The 21,039-nt window shown below is 41.4% G+C and overlaps 1 protein-coding gene across 2 annotated transcripts; it reads left to right on the top strand.

Moving 5' to 3' along the window:
• The first annotated feature begins 5,607 nt into the window (after window positions 1–5,607).
• Window positions 5,608–20,457, top strand: smg6 (SMG6 nonsense mediated mRNA decay factor). Of its 2 annotated transcripts, none has more exons than XM_020644082.3 (19): window positions 5,608–5,739; window positions 7,261–9,670; window positions 9,858–10,050; window positions 10,401–10,511; window positions 10,688–10,794; window positions 11,958–12,036; window positions 12,198–12,308; window positions 12,523–12,738; window positions 13,518–13,579; window positions 13,674–13,819; window positions 14,206–14,319; window positions 15,097–15,271; window positions 15,701–15,917; window positions 16,086–16,265; window positions 16,423–16,590; window positions 17,470–17,614; window positions 17,800–18,062; window positions 18,196–18,277; window positions 18,406–20,457. In XM_020644082.3, the coding sequence occupies exons 1-19, from the start codon at window positions 5,649–5,651 to the stop codon at window positions 18,534–18,536; spliced, it is 5,001 nt and encodes a 1,666-aa protein (XP_020499738.2). In that variant the 5' UTR covers window positions 5,608–5,648; the 3' UTR covers window positions 18,537–20,457. The 2 variants fall into 2 exon arrangements, with proteins under 2 accessions (XP_020499738.2, XP_020499737.2); XM_020644081.3 differs by having other exon boundaries at window positions 15,698–15,917.
• Window positions 20,458–21,039: the final 582 nt, after the last annotated feature.

Here is a 21,039-nt window from a genome sequence, read left to right as displayed (position 1 = left end):
TGGCTCTCTTTTTTAGCTCCTCATCTGTATTCCAAACACAAAATGCAGTCAGATAAGAGAGAAGGGGGGGGGGGGGAAGTAACTCATCTCTCCCTTACACTCTCTCCTCGCTGCCGCCTACCTTGCCTTCCCACCTCCCCATCTCCCATTCTGACTCATACTGAAATCCCAGTGAGCCTCCTGTCTTCTCCTCTCCTCTCCCCCTACCCCTCTCCTCAGCTCTCATTTGTGTTTTCTCTCCCTTTGATTGCCAAGCTGGATCGAAAAACAACTAGCAGGAGTGAATGAGCAAATGAAAAAGACAGAGAGCCAGCGAGGAGGAGGAGGAGGAGGAGGAGGAAGAATCTGTGCTGCCAACACGTGCCTGTAATGAGGATTCTGTCAAAAGAGAGCAGAGGAGAGGTGTGTGTTTGTGTGGTGCGGAAGTGTGGGTCAGGGAGAGATGGTGGTTTAGAAAGAGTGGGTGGACATTAGTGAAATCCCCTCTCGCCCCCACATTATTGCCCCCACCGCCTCTTCTTGCCTAAAAGATGTGTGAGATCGCAAACCCACACTCACGCACAGCAGCAACTCCTCATCCACCCACGCTCACACATCCCCACACACACACACACACACACACACGCCATAGCAGACAGACTCAGAAACTTTGAACTTGAGTATTTGGAATGTTGTGGGAGGAAGAAACATGCATATGATGGTGCATGTACTGCCTCAGTAACATGGGGTCAATGAAATGGATCCTGCATGATTGACTTACCTGTGATGAGGGGATTACTGGCATGATTTTATTAAGAGCATCTGCAGCGAAGTTTGCATAAACGGGCAGTTCTTTTGCAAAGTCATACACTGTCTCTTCTCATCTGCTGTGACTGACAGTGAGTCACACCAAACTTCACAACATTATGCCAAAGTCATATGCTGAATGCAATTAACCAACTGTGTGTGCCTGTATGTGTGTGTGTGTGTGTGTGTGTGTGTGTGTACAAGTGTGGGTAGTCATTAGTACATATCTTGATGTAGTGTGTGTGGGTGTTTCTTTGTGTGTGTTTGCTGGAAGATTATAGTAATTTTCTACACTGATCCCCAGAAATATTACAAGGCACATGTCAAGCCTATGCCATGCAGCCATTATCATTTAAAACGCTCATATAGAGAGCAGGCTTAAAAATACATTTAAAAACTGATCTTGAAGGAACTGCGTGTTAGTTATAGAAGGGAACCTATAAGGCCGAATGAAATATATCATATTTTGCAATATGAAGGAAGAATGTTGAAACGTATAATCTCTACAGTAGAAGACACCAAATTCTACAAAGTGCTACTTTTCCTTTGAGGGCTAACTCCGGAAAACCAAATGACGTTTCAAAGGGCTAATCATTATATTACAAACTTGTTGAATTCATCTCAATTTAAGTTGTGGGTATTTCAATATCAAAACTGTTCTTAAAGACTCATATATATGATACATATATAAAATGAATACAGATCATTTCAAGGCCTGTAGACTATTTCTGTTCTATTCAGGCCCATCACAATGTTAACAGATAGTTGACTCCATAAACTGCAGAATACCTTTGAACGGAGCATTCTTTAGCCTCGTGTTCACCTGGCAGTCCAGTTCAGTTTGGTTTGGTTCAGCGTTTCCACTGTCAAAAGTTGTCCTGTGGATTTCGAGAGAGTCATTTCAGGGCTGTTTTTTCTTTTTTTGCAAATAATGTCAGAGCCTAGCACTGCCCAATTAACGACCTCGGAGGTGCAGACCTTCCTAGGAATCATTCTGTCTCCTCTGTTGTGTTCTTCTTCTGTTTTGGATTTATTTACGGGCTGCACCGTGTCACTCTGCTATGATGTCAAGCTATTACCTAGCTGACATGACTATTGCTGTCTGGCTTACACCCCGAACGGTTGGCTAAGGAAACACAAGCAAGATCAGGGTTTACCATACCAAACTGCACTAAACCAAACTGGACCACTCAGTGGAATCAGGCATTTAGTGACAGCCGAACATTATTGATGTGCATAGAACTTAATCGCAAAAATAGACAAAAAATGACACGTTTAATTGTGGTGTGACTTGCAACCCAAAACAAACAGGATCCCTCTGTCATATAGGTAAAATCAGAATTCCATATACATTATACTGTAGATTTGACGTTGAACAGTTTATTTCGCTAAAAGCTGCAGTGAGGAGTTTTTAACTGGTTATGAAAAAGGCTGAAATGAATACTGATGTCTTTTTGATGAACTACAAAAGCAAGAGGGACCATTAGTGATGCAATAAAATATTGCTCTTATAAATTTCCTGGAACAACTGCAGGTGGCAGACAAAGTGATTAACTGCACAAGGTCATAACAGCCTTTTTTCCACATTCTTCCACAGCAAATATTCTTAATGAGAGATTCATTTGACTGTTAAGTCGGTAGAATTACATTTTTGGGTAATATAACTGAAAACGAGCAAATAAAAACTGTACCGCTGTGGCCACAGTGGACGCAGGAACCTACACAAACTTAAGGTCCACAGGAGCTTTGAATGAAGAATAGGAATTAGCTCAAATTGAATGTATATTATTTGGATTACTGCGAGACTAAGATGCCGGCCCTGAAGGTATCTAAAAGTGATGAAGGGTTTTAATAAGAGGTGGGTGTTTTTGGGCACAGTAGTGTCAGGAGTAATGAACTATTGTTTTGATATATGATGAACATCTTCATTGAAACTGTCATTAAATGAGGTCACACAACCCAGTCAAAAACTTCTTATGATACATTCATGCCTTTGTTTTCAACTCTCCTGACACATCCCTCCATGCAGTCCATCTCATATTGTCTTGATGCTCATTCCTCCCCCTGACACTCCTTCTATCTCTTTTTGTGAATTATACATTTAAACCAGTTGATATGGAAATATTCCAAACATCTAGTGCCAGCAAATATGCGTCACACAAGCCCCTGTCCGCCTTACTCTCTGCTTCTCAGTTTCTGTCTGTCTGTATCTCCTACACATTCACGCACTTTCATTTCTGTCTCTCTCACTACTTAAGATCTCGTTTCAGTCATCTCACTTTCATCTGGTCCTTATTTTTAACGTGTATTTAAACCTTAGATTGTTTTACTCTTCTCCATCCTCAAACCACAATGTCCCACCTTTCCCATCTGACTGTATTCCCCGGTCTGTCTTCCTCCTCCACCACTCCAGTCATTTCTAAAAGTCATCTCCTCCCACCTCACAGCGCCCCAGTTGGGGGAGACACAGAGAGAAAGGCTGAAAGAAGGATTGAGAGAGACAGAGAATGAGGTGGGGGCCGGAGAGATGGAGATATGATTGTGTCGGAGAAACCCCACTGGTGTCAGAAAATCACCTGCAAAAACTCCCCCGCTTTTTTTTTCTCATCTGTATTCACAGCCTCTCCTCCTTCTGTTTCTCTTCTCTCCTCCTGCATCATGCCTCCTCACCTCTTTCCCTCCCTTGCTGCCTCCTCCCTGCCTCCCCCTATCTGTCCTTCTGTGTCTCTTACTATCCTGCATTGCTCCACCTGCACTGTGGTGCAGCACTAATAATCAGAACTCTGCACGCATACACACAGGCACAGGAGCACACACACTTTTAGAATCACACACAGGGAGACACACGCCCACAACTTCCGGCAGCCCCCCTCCCTATCTCTCTCCCTCTCTCTCTCTCTCTCTCTCTCTCTCTCTCTCACACACCCCTCCACTGCAGGCACGAAACATTCTACAACTGCTGGTGTGCTGGAGCTTCAGGAGAAACTGCCAATGAGAACTACTCTGCATTCACACTAGATCCTGCTTTTTTTTTGTAACATACATGAATCATTTTGATAAGGAAATAATAGAGGAAGGATTGCTGATAGTAAAAAGAAAATGAAAACCATAATAATTATGAATATAAATATGATCAACATGCCACCTAAATTCTATCTTTCTTTTGGTTGCACCTTTTCCAGATAAAATATTGAAGTGTTGATTTATTGAATGAAACACATTAATGGCCAATTAGAAGAGTAAAGCAAAGTTATTTTTAATTAGAAAGAAATCGAAAATGTAATGAATATAAAGTCAATCAAATTGTGTCAATAGCCCAATTCTTGCTGCTTGTATTCTCTCTCTGCTGCCTGCCTGCTTAATAATTTGTCTATAGTAGCTATAAGACAAGTTTAACTTCTCAATAAGTTCCGTATGTGTAGATGTTCCTGATTACTGTGCGAAATAAGAGAGCCAAGCATGTTGGATGAACAATTTAGGTGTCTGCTGAAGGTACGTATAAAAAGATAAAAGAGGTTTTGCTCGATGTTAGGAATCGTGTGGGAGATTTATAGGAAGGACAAGACAGAGAAAAAGACGCTGGCCCTTTAATTTGGTGTTGCTAGGGAGATGAGCTGTTTACTTAGTATCAGCCACAGAGATGATGTCTGCTTTAACTTTAATAAGCCTCCCTCATATGCAAATACACACGCTGGTTCTTTTGTGTATGCCTTTTTTTCCTGCATTGCCACAATCACTATACCTCTTTCAATCTTTCAGTTCATGATAAGGGCATGAGTGGACGCAACTGGGAAATTGAGTGATGATGATGAGATGACAACAGTAATGTAAATTGCTTGAATGGAAAATTTAAGAAGATCAGGCCAAATCGTATGGGTTGGATTAAAAACAAATTGACAGAATGAGAAATTAGAGAATGAGAAATCAACACTGACATCTAGTGGATAGTGTTGGAAATTGAGGGTATGCGTGTATGTAGGATCTCTGAGTGCTTCTTTATATAATGTGCAGACCTTTTGACATCCTTCCTCCAGGCCTTCTGTCGGTCAAGGCCTATGCAACAGTTACATAATTACACATTTAGAATAACACAATTTTTTTAATTGAAAAGGAGATTAAAAAAAAGTTAAATTCCTGTAAACAGCTTTAAAATCATCCATTAGCCTAGTCTAATTGGAAAGGTAATTAGATTGGAAAACTTTGTTCAATAAAGCACCCTTATTTTTTGTGATTAACAATTTTTTTTTTTTTTCAAAACATGACATGACAAAATAGGCATACAATGCCCATCAAACATACAAGAAAATCCAAAAACAAACAAAAAAACAAAACAAACTGCACCCATCTGTCCTTGATTGTTAATGTACAATAACGGTCCTTGATCTTTAGTGGAAATAAAGCACCCTTTTATCAAATGAGATATGTGTTTGCATGCAATGATGTGGTGTAAATATGTTTTTCCAAACTGTTGATCTTCTCATAAAAAAAGGAGACGATTTCAAGTAGCCTTAAACTGTCGGCAAACAAAATCCATACCATTTAAAAAAAAAGAAAAAAAGAAAAGAAAAGGAAAAACTATATTAAATTCAGCAGGCCTATACCTCAGAATGACAGGAGCTTTACATAAAACCAACCAAAAATTACAACATCATTGGCAAAGAAAAATACTATCAACGATTTAAAGCTGACTTACGAAATAAATTATTTAAATTCATAGGAAGCGACTGCCTGCTACATTACATTACCGAACTGCCTCCACTAACACGTCATCTGACGACTATATTTGGGATCCAGCGGCTTTGAGGATGTTTGACACACATGGGCCACCGTACTTGTTGTGTTTGTTTTAGCGAAAGCAAAAGATGGCGAACGAACTAGACCGAGTGCGAATCTCAGCTGCGGAACTTCGAGGCGACGCGTCGAATTCACTCAATGTAACTGACTGTCAAACAGGTGAGAGCAGCTTTAACTAGAGCAGACGAGTTGACACATTCGCGGAAAAGTAGATACATGTATCACTTAAGTCACACAAGTTGTCAGAAAGTAGCCTGCGGAGTTGCTGAGTTTTCTGACATGCTAATGTTGTTAGCTAGCTAGCATCCTGTCCCTCCATTCTTAGGTCCGCGCGGTTTGTTTTAAACGCCCCCCTTTGACATAAATACCAACCCATGAGTTTTTTTTCCTCTGTATTTATTTACGTGTTTTCCTTCCTCGAGGCATCGTGTTTACTTACATTAGGTCCCGAAGTAGATATGCCCACCTAATATTTGCATGTGTAGTGGAATGATAACAACGATAAGCTTGACTTTTCACATCGTTTAATGTTGGATAATATGCTCAACAAAGTTTTGCAGTCTCGTTTTATGCCGTAGAGAACAAAATATTAATTTAAAGATTTAAAATAAGGTGATGTTTGGTTCTCAGGTTGTTGGGTGTGTATAAAATGTTGACGTGACATGTGACTTGATTATATTGTGGTCAACAAGTCCTCAGTTGTGTTATCGTGTTGTGCAGTAATCGTGAAACTGATTATACTGTGTGACTTATAATAATAATAATAATAAATTAGATTTATATAGCACTTTTCTAAATACTCAAAGACGCTTTGACAGGAAACAACAACAAAAAACTTAAGAGAACGATACAAAATAGAAATAGTGTCAGGGGAAGAGGATGAGAGTCAGTGGTTGTAGGCGAATGAAAAGATGAGTTTTTAGGGATTTCTTGTAGGAAGTGAGTGTGGGGGGGAGTCTCTGATGTTTTTAGGGAGCGAGTTCCAGAGGGTAGGAGCTGCAATGGGGAAGGCCCTGTCCTACCCAGGACCGAAGGTTGGTCCTGCAAGGGGACAGGAGGCTTGCATCCGCAGACCTGAGAGTGCGGGTGTGAGTGTGTCGGTGGAGAAGCTCAGACAGGGGTGGGGGAGCCAGGTTGTGGAGGGCTTTGTAGGTGATGATGAGGAGTGTGAAGTGGATACGCTGGGGGGATGGGGAGCCAGTGGAGGTCATGAAGGACAGGGGTGATGTGATCTCGGGGTGCGGGAGTGTGTGAGGAGACGAGCAGCGGAGTTTTGAATGTGTTGAAGTTTCTTGAGTGATTTGGATGGTGAACCGTACAGGAGACTGTTGCGATAGTCTAATCTGGAGGTGATGAACGCGTGGGTGAGGGTCTCGGCAGCTGAGAATGAGAGTGATGGGCGGAGGCGGGCTTATTAAAACATTGCGACTACTATAAATTGTTGTCAGTCAATCCACCATGAACTCTCATACCACATCCTTACTAATAACACCAGAACGGCCAGTTTTGGTCATTTAATTGTTTTGTGAATCAAGGAAAGACACAGAGTATGAACATTGTATACTTTTCACTTAAAGCATCAGTTTAACACATGTAAACCTACAGTGTATCCTTTCTGTTTATGACTACTTTGTCTTACAGCATTTTGATTTTTTTGATTTTTTTTTTTCTTTACTGCAGGGGAGCATTCTGTAAACAAGCAGCACAAGAGGCATGAAGGAAAGCGTCCAGATCTGAAGCGCTATCAGTCAGTACCTGGACCTGGACAGCGTCACTGTGAAAGTGAGGAGGGAGAAGCTGGTCAAAGTGAGCCTCTGACTGCTGATTTAGATGGGAGTGATCCGCCGTCACAGTGTGACAAAAAGAGCGTTTCTCGAAGCGTTATAGAGAGGCATGGGTGCACATATGATGGGATGGATACCGACTATATGGAAAAAGACAGGATGAGAGGTGATGGTAGTGGAACTCAGAACTGTAGAAAAGCGGGCATATCACAGGCTAAAACTGATGCAAATCTAAGAAAAGACTTTGTTGAAAATGACAGTGAACAACTGGAGCCTGTAGGAGCTGCTAAACCCATGAGGAAAGCTCGCAAACCAGATCGAGCATTTTATCAACCTGGGAGCAGGAGGAGTATTCAGGGAAAGGACTGTGGAGTTGGAAGTGAGCAGGATAAGCCGCCATCTAACAAGCATGAGCACAAAACTGAGCAAGAATCCCAATCGATTACAGGGAATAGGGAAGGGAACAAAAAAACGTCTATACTGAAGCAGGAACAGAAGGACCAAGAAGTAAAAGGCACACATGATAATGCCAGACAGTTTAAATCAAGTGAGATTAACAGAAAGCAGGAAAGCCGAGATTTAAACAAACCTCCATTACCTTCTGATTCTTCAGTAGAGAAAATGTCTCGCCAAATAGAAAAGCTCAGCGTAAAAGAAAAGGGTAAAGTTGGAGGTGAAGGGGATGACACCCCAGTTTCAAGAGATGGGAAAACAACTGATAAAAAAGCAAGAAGCCAAGGAGTAGGAACCATAGAGGAAGAACAGAAGGTAGAGAAGAAGAGGGAACGGGGAAACCGCAGAAGAAGAGGAGGAGAGAAGGAAAAAGAGACAAATCAGGATGCCAGTAGAGATGATAATGAAGTGGGTGGTGGAGGAAAGAGGGACGGGAGGAAAGCTGAGAAAGAAAGAAACAGAAGAGCACCTGAAGCAGAAAAGGATAATAAACCAGGTAAACCAGGAGAGACACACCCAAGCAAAGGAAGAGAGAACCGCAGAGAAAACAGAAGAGGAGATAATAATAACAACCCGAACAGAGATACCGAGAAAGATGCAAGGGTGCAAAAAAATAAAGACAGGGTTGTTGAAAGAGGGGAGAGAAACAAGCCAACTGCAAATATCGCAACACCAACTTCAAAACGCTATTCCAAATCAGATATTCGGCGCTCACGAAATCGAACTTACAGCAGTAGCTCAGCCAGCAGTGTGACCAGTCTTGATGGTCCAGGAAGAGGAATGGATAGGGATAGTACCAAGTGGCCATGCTTGGAACCAAAGTTCACTAACAAAGAGGGTATGGCTTATAGTGGAGAAGGGCGGAGGAGACATCTGCAAAGCTGGACAGCCAATGGGGAGTCTTCTACAGAATCGCAAGAAGGGAGTGAGATGAGTGACATAGCAGAAGATAGAAGGAGGAAAAGAAGAGGTGGACAGGAAGAGCAAAGTGCAGGGAGGCAAAGAGAAGACAGGAATGGATCAAAGGGAAGCAAAGGTGGATGTCGGGGAATCCTAAGGGTGTCTCTAGAAACCCAGATGGGTACCTCGCCACGTGGTGGGGCTGCCAAACATTGCTCACCAGGCTCGGTTCCACGTGGCAGAGGTGGGGGTATACTGGTGCTCCCAACCCGGACGGATGTCTCTAATCCACCTGAGGTCAGGCAGAGGCTTCTTTTTGGTGGAATAAGAGGAGGAGCTGCTAGCAGGAGTAGAGGAGGCAGAGGAGGTGGATTGAGACGACTCTGGGATCCAAATAACCCTGACCAGAAACCGGCTCTTACCGGAACCCAGTCCTCACAGCACTTATCTCTCCAACAGCCGGTTTATCTCCAAACAGGGACTGCATATGGACAGCTTCACTTTTTGGACACAGACGATGAGGTTGCAGGAAGTCCTCCAGTTCCACAGGGTGAGAATTTTCGATCAAAGCAAGCTGCCATGGCCTACTACAAATTCCAAAATTCCGACAACCCCTACTTCTACCCCATGTCCAACAGCAACACACATAGCCCTGGTAACACTACCAGCCATCAGTATTCATATCCTTACCATATGGGGCCCTATCAAATGGATCCCACCAACGGTATGTACCCAGGCCCTGGTGTGGGTCAGTTCTGTGGTAGCTATAAGACAGCAGGTTACTCCCAGACAGCTGCAGGAGCTGGTTTGACTCCAGAAGAGGCAGAGCAACAAGCCAGAGGGGAGCTAGGGAGAATGCTGAGGGCTGCAGATGCACAGGAGCTCCAGCTCAGCAACCTGCTTTCCAGGGAGAGAGTGAGCGCTGACGGGCTGGATCGGATGGCCCAGCTCAGGTGAGGATTTACGGGAATAGATGTATGTTACTACCATTTTTCTCTTTTGTGTCATGTGTGACTATCGTGCTTTTTACTGCTTGTTTCGCTGGCAGTTGCCCCTCGAGCCTAATTAATTATGAAATGTACAAATCTGACACAGTTGGTATTTAAACAAAACATTGTCCTTTTGTGCCCTTTTTTCTAGAGCTGACCTTTTGGGGCTCTATGAGCAAGTCATCCTGACAGACATTGAGTTCTCAGACTCTCAGAACTTGGATCAGGCTTTGTGGAAGAATGTCTTTTACCAGGTTATAGAGCACTTCAGACAGTTACTCAAAGACCCCACTTGTGACAACACTCCTCATATCAGGAATATGCTGCTCACACTGCTCGATGAGGTAAGAATTGTTTTCCTGATTTTGAGTAGGTGTGGTTTCACTATTTATAATCCTGCCATAATACACTTCAGGAGGAATGTTTCTCTGGGACTGAATTGCCCTCTGGGATAAATAAAGTTGTCTTACTAAAGTTATATTTGGATATGCAGTTGTAAATCCAAATATAAAGGGTTAGCTCTGCAATCAAATGAACCAAAATGATTATGATTGTATATAACTACAGAATATAATAATTTGTATATGTAGATGGCCTGTGGAAATCATTTTACAGCTTTGTGATGTTGTTTGTTCCTTAATGAGTTGATTATACATGCCTTTCTTTTTTCTGTTGTGATCATTGTGTTGTACAGGGAGCACTATTCTTCGATGCACTGCTTCAGAAGCTGCAGACAGTGTACCAGTTTAAGTTGGAGGATTATATGGATGGCATGGCTATAAGGGCTCGACCATTACGCAAAACGGTACAGCAGTATTTCTTTGAATTTGTATCTGTATGTCTACTTCACATGAGTTTACTTGAGTTTACATCATGAACTACATGTCGCTTAGGACTTGTTTTACAATGTACACGTATGACAATGCTGAACTTTATGTTGTTAAATGTTTAAAGTTTTTCTTGTGTTTCTGGCTTCCTCAGGTTAAGTATGCACTTATCAGTGCACAACGCTGCATGATATGTCAGGGAGACATAGCACGTTACCGGGAACAAGCCAGTGACTCGGCCAACTATGGAAAGGCTCGCAGGTAGGCTGCAATTTGAAAGTTCTCTAGGTATTGAAATATTTCGTCCCCTCTCTGAAGAGTAATTAAGGACACAACCGCATTTGGCAATCCGTACCATGCCAAAGCACGCTTCACCCCTAAAGTCCAGTTCGTTTTGACTGCTCTGATCCTTGCTCAAGCACGGTACATGTTGTTGGCCCTGGTAGCTTGGAAGAGGTGCGCTTCGGCATGGTAAAGTTTATGCACGAGCACAAGCACGGGTACACAACATGCACAGCCTTCACTATGGAGAGATCCTAGAGTGTACTGGCTGTATCTCATTAAAGTGACTCAAAATAAGCCACAAAGTCAGCTCTTTTATTTTTTTATTTTTGAGTGTGCATGTCTTGTAAACTAAGCATGCGTCATAATTACGTAAAGCCATGAATGTGTCATTCTTGTACAAGAAGTAACCATTCTTAGGCTCAGTCGGTCCTGGAGCAGAGCGAGTGAGGCCATTGGGGGTATGGGGAGTGGTGCTTAAGCCGGTACGGGACAACTTCGCCTAGTGTGAGTGCGCTCTACATGTTTGATTTTCACTAAACCTGGAGGCCATAGTGTCTATGTCTGGTAACTCAAAGTCAAAGAATGACTGTTAAAGACTAGACTGTTTTTTTTTTGGGGCATCACACAATTTGATGCCTGTTTATTGTTATAGTTCATCTACTTTTGCTTTCTTTTCTCTTTTCTTTTTTGGATTGCAAGGTCGGATTAGGGGAGAAATGTACACAGGGCCCTCATATAAGAGGCCACATACAGGAAATAATGAATAGTGGCCCCTCATAACCAAGAGCCCCTAGAGAATTCTTGTGTACAGGGTCTATAATTTTATACAGCATCCCTGTTTGTTGGCAACTATTATCATGTGCATCACTGCCATCTACGTAATAGTATGGACCATAGTTCTTTATCTTGTTCATCAAACACTTAAAAAGAAGAAAGCAAAACGAAATAACAAAATAAACAAACCAAAACAACCTTAAACATACGAGTAAAATGTTGTACCCTTTAACTGCATTTTTACTTTTAGATTGTTGCTATGTTCTAAAGCCAAGAAAATATGTATTTCCTTCAATGCAAAAAAATGTGCACAAAGTTTCATGCTGATTTCTCTATACGTTATGTTCGGTACTCATTTTTCTCAGTTGGTACCTGAAAGCCCAGCAGATTGCCCCCAAAAATGGACGACCATATAACCAGCTGGCCCTGCTGGCAGTCTATACAGTAAGTCATTGGTATTTTTTGACTATTTATGTGACGTTATGCTTTTCTCCTTGTTATGGCCCTGTAATGAAAAAAACACAAAAAAAATTGAGTCATGGTCTATTTTCATCCACCCATTGTGCCTCTTATTCTTTCTCTGTTCCCGCCTCTCGCCCTTATAGAAGAGGAAGTTGGATGCTGTGTATTATTACATGCGCAGCTTGGCAGCTTCCAACCCCATCCTGACAGCAAAAGAAAGCTTGATGAGTCTGTTTGAGGAAGCTAAGCGGAAGGTAAGACACATGCCTTGGTGACTGGATTGGGAAAGTTGTAAATATTCCATTGTATTAAATAAAGACATAATTAGGATTTGGACATGTAGGTATGTTTTTTAATAATTTACTGAACTGAATTCCAAACTAACAGAAGCAGTTCCTTTTAACCTGTTGATCATGGTGTGACTGTAGGCAGCAAAAGAGCTACTCGTTTACAGCCTTGTTCTTGTAGACAGAGCAGCTGGAGCGAAGGAGGAGGCAGGAGCATGAAGGAGGCTCCAGGGGTCCCGCAGTAAAAGGAAGAGGAAGAGGGGAAGACGGAGCACGTGTAGAGATTTGGATTCGCCCCAGTGGGCAAGCTTCAACGCCTTCCTCACAGAGGGGAGGTAGTGAATCCAGCAGAGACTCTGAACAGGATGGAGAACTTGGCAATCTGAGCCCTAGTGATGTAAGGTCATCTTTTCTTTCTAATCTCCACAAGTGGTCATTAACAACCATGCAGCATTCTTCTTTGTCTGTGAACATTTCCCCCCCGCTATTCTTGATGATGTTTTTCAAATCCCTCTGAGACACTAGCGCCTGCATTCATCTCCTAAATGGATTAATAGAGTGTTTGATTCTCCCTTCTTTTGAATCTAATTGTGTGCTCCTGTAGTTTAATTGTTTCCTTTGAGTTAATTTTTGATTCACTTTATTTTCTTCTCTTGTCAAATGTTTTATTTTGAGTATGTTTGGGGCATTTATCTTTTGTTTTCATGACATCTTCTTCGTTAAAAGGTTTTTCAACAACCTATTCACTCTCTCTTGTTCTTTGGCTTTTGGAATTCTTCTGGAATTGGTTCAGTTGGGCATTGCTGATCCGTGGTACTGTTAAAGCAGCAGCAAAATGGATTCATTCCAGATTCCGAAAAAAAATGCTTTCACTAGCTCGTTTTTCACATGAAAGATCTCAAATATTTTGTCTCTCATCAAAGTACACTTCAATAGTTATCAGTGTGCATCCTGTTGGAAAAGAGGTGCATGTGTGTCCTCCTTCCTGCTTCAGTAGCCTGTCAGTCCATTTCCTCCAACCCCTAAAATTGAAATCCTCGGGTGCATTTCATTGGTTACATCAGCTCCATGTCACATGTCTTTTCTTTTGCTGTCATGTGTCGTGCTGAAAGGTTTATTGCCAAATGATAATTAATTCTTTCTGTTCTTCCTTCTGCCTTTTTTTTTTTTATCCAGCTAAATAAAAGGTTTATACTGAGTTTCCTGCATGCACATGGAAAGCTCTTCACTAAAGTTGGGTAAGTAATGCCTGTTGTATTCTGGCTCCTAAGTTCAAGGACTAAACGTTGAAAAAGAGTGCTTTTTCACTTTTTGTCTGTTCTGTATTTACAGCATGGAGTCCTTCCCCGACGTGGCGAGCCGTGTTCTGCAGGAGTTTAGGACACTGCTTCAGCATGGCCCTGCTTTACTCGGCAGCACTCACTTGCTGCAGATCATTACCATCAACATGTTTACCATACACAATGCTAACAGCAGAGGTATTTATATAAAATATCACCATTATCATTATTCAACAAACAATGTTTAAAAGTAAAAAATATACATATAATATATGGCTGGGCAAAAGGTCCTTTATTTTCTGTGTGAAATATGACTTTTTAAGAAAAGTACACCTGCTGGAATGTTTGGACTTGAAAGCTTCATTGAACATTGCACAGCTGATAGTAGCTCTTGATGTTTCAATTCAAATTTCATTTTCATACAGTCAAGGTTTTACTAAACCAATTGAGCATGCAGTTCTTCTTCCAACTTGCCCAAAATTAAAAATGAACACAGATTCTAACAGTCTGCAAGAAACATTGGTAATAATTATCTAAAGGGTGTTGAAGAAAATACAGTTTAAATTCTTTGTTTGGATTTTCAGGTGAAGACGGAGAAGTGCGGCACGTTTTGCAAGAGCAAAGCACTGCCCTGGGTCTGGGCATGTTTGCACTGCTGGTGCAGCGTTGTACAGAGCTGCTCAGAGACACTCCTGCAGGTACACTGTAGGCTCTATACATATTATTGTAGGCTAACGTTATCTATCAAGTGAACCGTTAAAAGACAAGCTTTATGCACATTACTGGTCAGCTCAAACCTTTTCTGCTGAGGTCAGTGCAGGTGAGCCATCTTGGCTTTTTGTGATTATTTGCCATGCTGAGAGCTTACTCCATAATAGCTAATAAGTGTCTGTTTGCTGACAGCTAACAACACACGTGTTGTGAAGATAAAAGGGCACCATTTTGACGGGCACCATGTTTTTGAATGTTTTTGTTACAGTCAACTATGACATTGCATAAGAAAGCACTTTAGTTATCATCTCCTAATTTAAAAAACTGATCATAAATAACTACCGGATATATTTTTTTGGTTTCATTATTACATTTTAACATTGCAAATTGCAGTCAGCTCTGATGTCCTAACACTATCTATTGCTCTTTGGAGTAAACACATTTTTGGCAAACATCAACAACAAAAGTCTTCAGGGGTTTCTAGTTTAATCCTAAGATTTGTCTTACCTGTTAAAACACAAAACCTTAAATAATTTTTGGCTGCAAAACGTGATAGGCTTTTAGAATTATTTTTGTAATCACATCTTGTATTAAGCATGTTCTGTTAATTATTTCTTGAATTTGATGTCGGTCTCAAAACATCATTCAATTGAAGTTTTGCAATATTAACGATCCTGTTTTCACATGATGGAAGTTTCAGTTCTTTTTGTTGAATCTTTATTTTCAAGTGTTGTATTAAAAAAAAAAAGTGTCCCCTCTCTCAGATCCAGTTGTGATGGCAGATGGAGAGGAGGAGGTTAAAGGGGAGGACTCGGAGGGTATGGTGCGGGTCTCAGCTTTTCCAGTGGACCTTAGGGAACTACTGCCCAGCATGAAAGTCTGGTCCGACTGGATGCTGGGACACCCAGACCTTTGGAACCCTCCACCATCTAGCACTGAGTGAGTTACCCAACTAACTGATTTCTTTAGCTACTTCAGGTCCTGGAAACAAGTAGAAAAACAGTTTTTTGTTTCTTAACAACCCCTAAGTGAAATAATTGGCTTTTTAGCATCTAAATGTTCCATTGGGTTCAAAAGCTATTTGCACCTTGTCTGTTTTACACAAAAGCTGCACTATGGCAGCACATGAAAAGGAATTAAATGATTCTGTTGGTTCATGTCTGTGGGGGATTACACACTATCGTTTGACATGATTTTTGTATGTAAAACATTGAAAATTGTCACTTTAATTTCTATCTCAGAGTAATAAGTCAGATCTGCTCATAGCATCTACTGGTATTTCTACACTACACAACCCTCCTCTGACCGAAATTACTGACGCAGTTTTTTCATAGACTTGTCTGTCTCCATCACTTCCCTATCCAGTAGCAACCCTGATGTTTGGCAGTGCCTGGCTGACCTGTGTAACATGCTGGCATGTGTGGACCACGGGGAGGTGCCGCTGTTCAAAGCCGACACTGATGAGAGTGAGGGAGATGAGGAGTTGACAGTGCTGCAACTGAAAGAGGACAGACTACTTGCTGGCTTTGTACCACTGCTGGCTGCACCACAGGAGCCCTGTTACACCGACAGACACACTGAAATGGTGAGTGGAAAGAAATGATATCATAATCCTGCAGCCCTGTTACATACTTCCTCTCCTGTGGAATTGCTGGATTTTCTTCAGCCACCTACAGAATGCTCAAATTAACATGTGAGCCTAATCGTCCTCTTGCCGTTCTCAAGCACATAAACCTTCATCCTCTTTTCTCAGGCAATTGCAGCAGATTGTAAGAGGGTCACCGTGCTTAAGTACTTTCTGGAGGCTTTGTGTGGACAGGAGGAGCCTTTGTTGGCCTTCAAGGGGGGCAAATACATATCTGTGTCTTCTTCTCCATCGCCAAACAGCTCACAGGATACACGGAGCATGCAGGATTCTATGACAGAGAAAGAGGTCAGTAGCTTCTTTTAACTTGTATAACCTTTCTTTTTTTTAAACGAATTGAACTATACAAAATGATGTAAATGTAAAACCAAATTCAATTGCAGTTCAGCAGAGCTAGGTTATTGTGTTGCAAAGTGTGTCATCCTTATCTTTGTCTGTTTGGCAGGCTGATGATGTCATAGTGGAGGCCGAGTCCTCTCTCTCCGCATCAGAAGGAGACGAGGATGCTGAGGAGGCAGGAGACAGTGAGAATGACATCAGACAGCTAAAAGCTCGACGTCACGTCCTTGCCAACAAGCTGGCACAGCAACAGAAGCGCAGAGATAAAATACAGGTAAGAGGCTTAGACTTGCATACCTGGAAATAGATATTTAAATCAAGAAACAAATCACTTTGGAAATTGTCTGCGTCACTGATATGTCATTGATTGGATGAACAATCTGTGAGGAAAACCAATAGCTCGTAGCAGCACAAGCTGAAACATGTCAGTCCAATTTGGAGCGTTTTCATTTTTTTAAACAAACACTGGGGAGGAGCAGGCCGTCCTGTCCATGTAAACATGATGTAAACACGGCTATGACAACGACACAGCCAGCGGGACTCGTGCTTCTCGCTCATTGTAGACAGTCATAACTCAGAGAGATATTTACATATGATATTTATGATTTGTCGCACCATTTTTTTATTCCAGTGCTATTTGAAACAGCTTCTGTCATTCTTCACTAATGAAACTGACAGCTATTTTAAATGCCACCTAAATGTGTGACACTATGGGAACGATGTCAAATTGGTTTGCAATGTGTGGCTCACGTATGCAGCCTTCAGTCCCCCTTGCAGCTTAACATCCACATGCCTGTGCTGAATATGGTTACCCATTGCTCTGGTCATGTGGTTCATTTTATCTGCATTGCACCTTGTCAGGTGTCACCCTTTCATTAGTGAGTTAAAACATCAACCAGAGCCCAGGTGTCTGAGTTACAGCTTAGATGCAGCATTTATTAAGGCACTGTGCGCATTAATTAATAAAAAAATATGAATACTAAGTTTGACTAACAAGTAACTCTGATGTGAATAGTGAGGGTGAAGATGCTTAATCGTCGTATAATTATGCACATCCCCAGTAGCAACCTCAAAAAGCTTATGTTTTTTTTATTTAGTCCTTCATGGAGTTAGCTCATAAAGCATTTTATCTGTATCTTCTTTCTTCTTCCAGGCAGTGCTGCAGACCAGTGGGCAGCTGGAGCTGGAAGTGAGGCCACTCTTTTTGGTTCCAGATACGAACGGATTCATTGATCACCTGGGAGGGCTGAAGAAACTCCTCCAGTGTGGAACATACATAATAGTTGTCCCACTTATTGGTAAGACACTAATAAAGAGAAAGGGCTCAAAATGTAAGTTAGAGTATGCATTCTAGAAAGTAGGATGACAGAGAGCCTTGTGACATATTAAAAAATGATTCCCCATGTGTATGTGTACATAGAGTGTAAAAACCAGGCCACCTTTGTTTGTGTGTGCTCATGGTGTTATCTGTGTTCTCTCTCAGTGATTACAGAGTTGGATGGCTTGGCTAAAGGCCAGGACAACTATGGTGGAGGGGTGGGGTCAGGAGGCCGCAGCACTGGCAGCCGCAGTAACTACAATGTTAGTGCGAGCCATGTGCAGGCGGTGCAGGAGAAGGCCCGGTCAGCAGTGGCTTTCTTGGAGAAAGGATTTGAAGCCAGGGAACCTTACCTAAGAGCCATGACAAGCCGAGGAAATCAGCTCGAGTCTATCGCCTTCCGCAGTGAAGACACCACTGGACAGCAGGTGATTCAAAAAAAAAAAAAAAAAAAAAAGACGTTTTTTAGATTTTTCATTCATTTTTAATATGGTTTCAGACTTTGCAACATGCTGCTTTATGTTTTACTTTTAGTGATTTAGTCTTATGCTCTTCCTTTAGGGTACCAATGATGATGTGATTCTGTCCTGCTGTCTCCACTACTGCAAGGACAAGGCCAAAGATTTCATGCCTCATCAGAGAAGTATGTAACATCATTATTGTCATTGTGTTTCATCATTGTCATTCACTCACAAACATAAAAAAAAATACTTTGCACAATGTGTTGTAAGTAAAGTGTATTTTTTCAATACTCTTTCCTTTAAAACACAGATGGAACAGTGAAACTCCACAGAGAGGTGGTGCTACTCACAGATGACCGTAACCTGCGCGTCAAAGCGTTGACCCGCAACGTCCCGGTCCGGGACATCCCTGCTTTCATGAGCTGGGCCAAAGTAGGCTGAACTGGGCAAAGCTAGAATCAAAGGAACCCAACTGCTGAAGCCGGCTTGCCACTCAGCCAGGGGAGAAGACACACTTTGAGAAGAAGACAGGGGAGAAACAGGGGAGAGGAAATCTATGAAGAAAGCAAAAAACCACTTCATATGGAAAATAAGCAAATGATTGAGAGAAAGGTGGTTTCAATGAGCTTGCCCCACCCCCACCCCTCCCCTTGAGACAAAGTGTGTGTGTATGTATGTGTTAAGATCAGTGAGCTTCCCCAGAAAGAGTCAGGGAGACTTGATAAGTCTCAGGAAGGCGGGATCAGAAAGGAGTCAGGTAATAAAGGAGTGATTTGATTTGTAAGATGTCCGGTACCAGCCTCGAGCCTCTGCTCCTAGTTAGTGAGTGTATTCTGCAAGAAGTATTCAAATTTGAGGCTAATGATAGAGTGAGGCAGAGAGAGGGAGAGTGTTTGTGGTCATTTAATTGATTAAAGAGAGTAGTAATGAGGCCATAAGTGGCACTTCCACACTCCTCTTGAGGACACGGCCACTGAGGCTGCTCTGGCCTCTACAGTAGAGCTGAGAGAAGAAGGAAGATGATGAGAAAGCACAGCTGGAGGACCCTAAGAGTGTAAAATGAGTGAAGTGAGGGTCAATTAAAGGCCCACATGTAACTTCAGACTATCCATGGAAAAGTGTGTCTGTTATTTCCTGCTAACCCAGGAAACGTTCCATGCATTGATAACTTGAGTTGTTCCTCCAGCTCGATGCTAACGTTGAGTTTGGGTATTAAAGGAAAATTGCTCTTCAACAAGTCTACAACAAAAACTAATTGGTTATAATTTATTTTCTTGTTGCTTTAACTTTTTTTTTTGTTTTGTGTGTGACATTTATTTGTTTTAATTCTTGGAGGCCAATTTCTTTATTTTTTTGGACCTGATAATAAGCATCTGCAGAGTTTTTCTCAAAACATGTGAACCCCAGTTTATTGAATCCAATCTTTTAAAGGTTTTATGATTTTTCTTTTTAGCTTAAAAAGAACAGTAACATGGACAATAATAAAAAGCTAATCAGTTGCTTTTTACGAGATGTTTGAGTGACATTCCAGCTATCTTTCTTTTCTCACTTGAAACAAATAAAAGCAGATACTGAAAGAGCCCCATCTACTTTAGACGGCCATGTTCTAAGTAGATCCTCGGCCCTTACAGCTACTCTGCAGAGCTCTTATTATAAGGTCCTACTTGTACCTACTTAACTCCATCTTTACAATCACGTGAGTTGTCATGTGCTTTTCACATAAAACTACAACAGCAGTTTACCTATTCTGAAAAAAATATTACTAACCCCAACACATGTTTTACTTTTTAAGTGTGACAGTTTTTTTTCAAGGTCATATTTCACATAAATCCACTTTCACTCTTAGTTATAACACACACGAGGTCCACCAACATCAACCACAGCCTTTAAAACGCCAGTTAGCTCGAGCATCATCTCACTGGTACATGTTCAATATGAAACACGTGGGTAGTGTTTGTGCTTGTGTATGCATTGCATTGCTTTGAAGACAAGTACAACTATGCTGACTTGTCTCGGATGCTTCTGTGTGCATTTGTTTCTGGAAATCAAAATCTTTTATTAACAGTCGGTATATAGATAAAAAATAATTCCGTCTGTAGATGTGGCTTTCTTGCTTTTTTTTTTTCTCCTGTTCTGTTTCAGCTAGGCTCATTTGACTCTCATAAGCTGTTGATGTTTCTGTATTAGTGTGAACAGAGTTATTGCATTTGTTCCACTGCTCTGTGCAGATGCTACTGTAGTGTTCAGTAAAATCTACTGTGTTTAGTGCTGCTGCTTTGTTTTTGTGTCAGAGCAAATGTAGTAGAGACACAAACAGTTCATCACTATTTCATCTTCCATCAATAAATGTGTTCTGAAGCCATTGATGTTTCCTCATTCATCGTTTACTGAAGGTGATATTATTAGTACAATAGGCAGACATCTTATAACAGGAAAAAACAGATGCCACATATTGATGAAACATCTATCTATTATATACCATTCCAGGAACTCTTGTAACTGAAGCAGCTGAAAGGAATTCAGCCTTATTCATTTGATTATTTTCCCCTTTTTAATCTGGACCTTTCAGTGAGACATTTAAAGAGCCAGATCGTGCGCTTGCCAGTTTCATTGACTTATTTATTATTTATTTTATTACATGAAGTATATATATACAATAAAGCAAAGAGTTAAACTACCTGCTAAATGAAAAGAAAATACTTGTTCACAGGATGGATAAATCAAAAGTTCACAGTGAAATGTAAAATCCATTAATACCAAATGAAAAGCATGAAATAGGATGCACACTGCACACAATCAGTGAAACCTGCAGCGAACAATACTGTAATCAAAACCTTTATGCGTGTGCCCTCGTGTGGTAGATAAAGATGACACACGTGGGAAGAGATAAAACATTGAGTGCTGAGTGTTGGTCAGAGCAAATCAACACAAAACATTTCTCATT

Source organism: Labrus bergylta, chromosome 14 (genome assembly GCF_963930695.1).
Source record: "Labrus bergylta chromosome 14, fLabBer1.1, whole genome shotgun sequence".
In the NCBI taxonomy this organism is placed as follows: domain Eukaryota; kingdom Metazoa; phylum Chordata; class Actinopteri; order Labriformes; family Labridae; genus Labrus; species Labrus bergylta.
The sequence above is the reverse complement of the archived record's forward strand: the minus strand, read 5'-3'. Positions and strand labels throughout refer to the sequence as shown.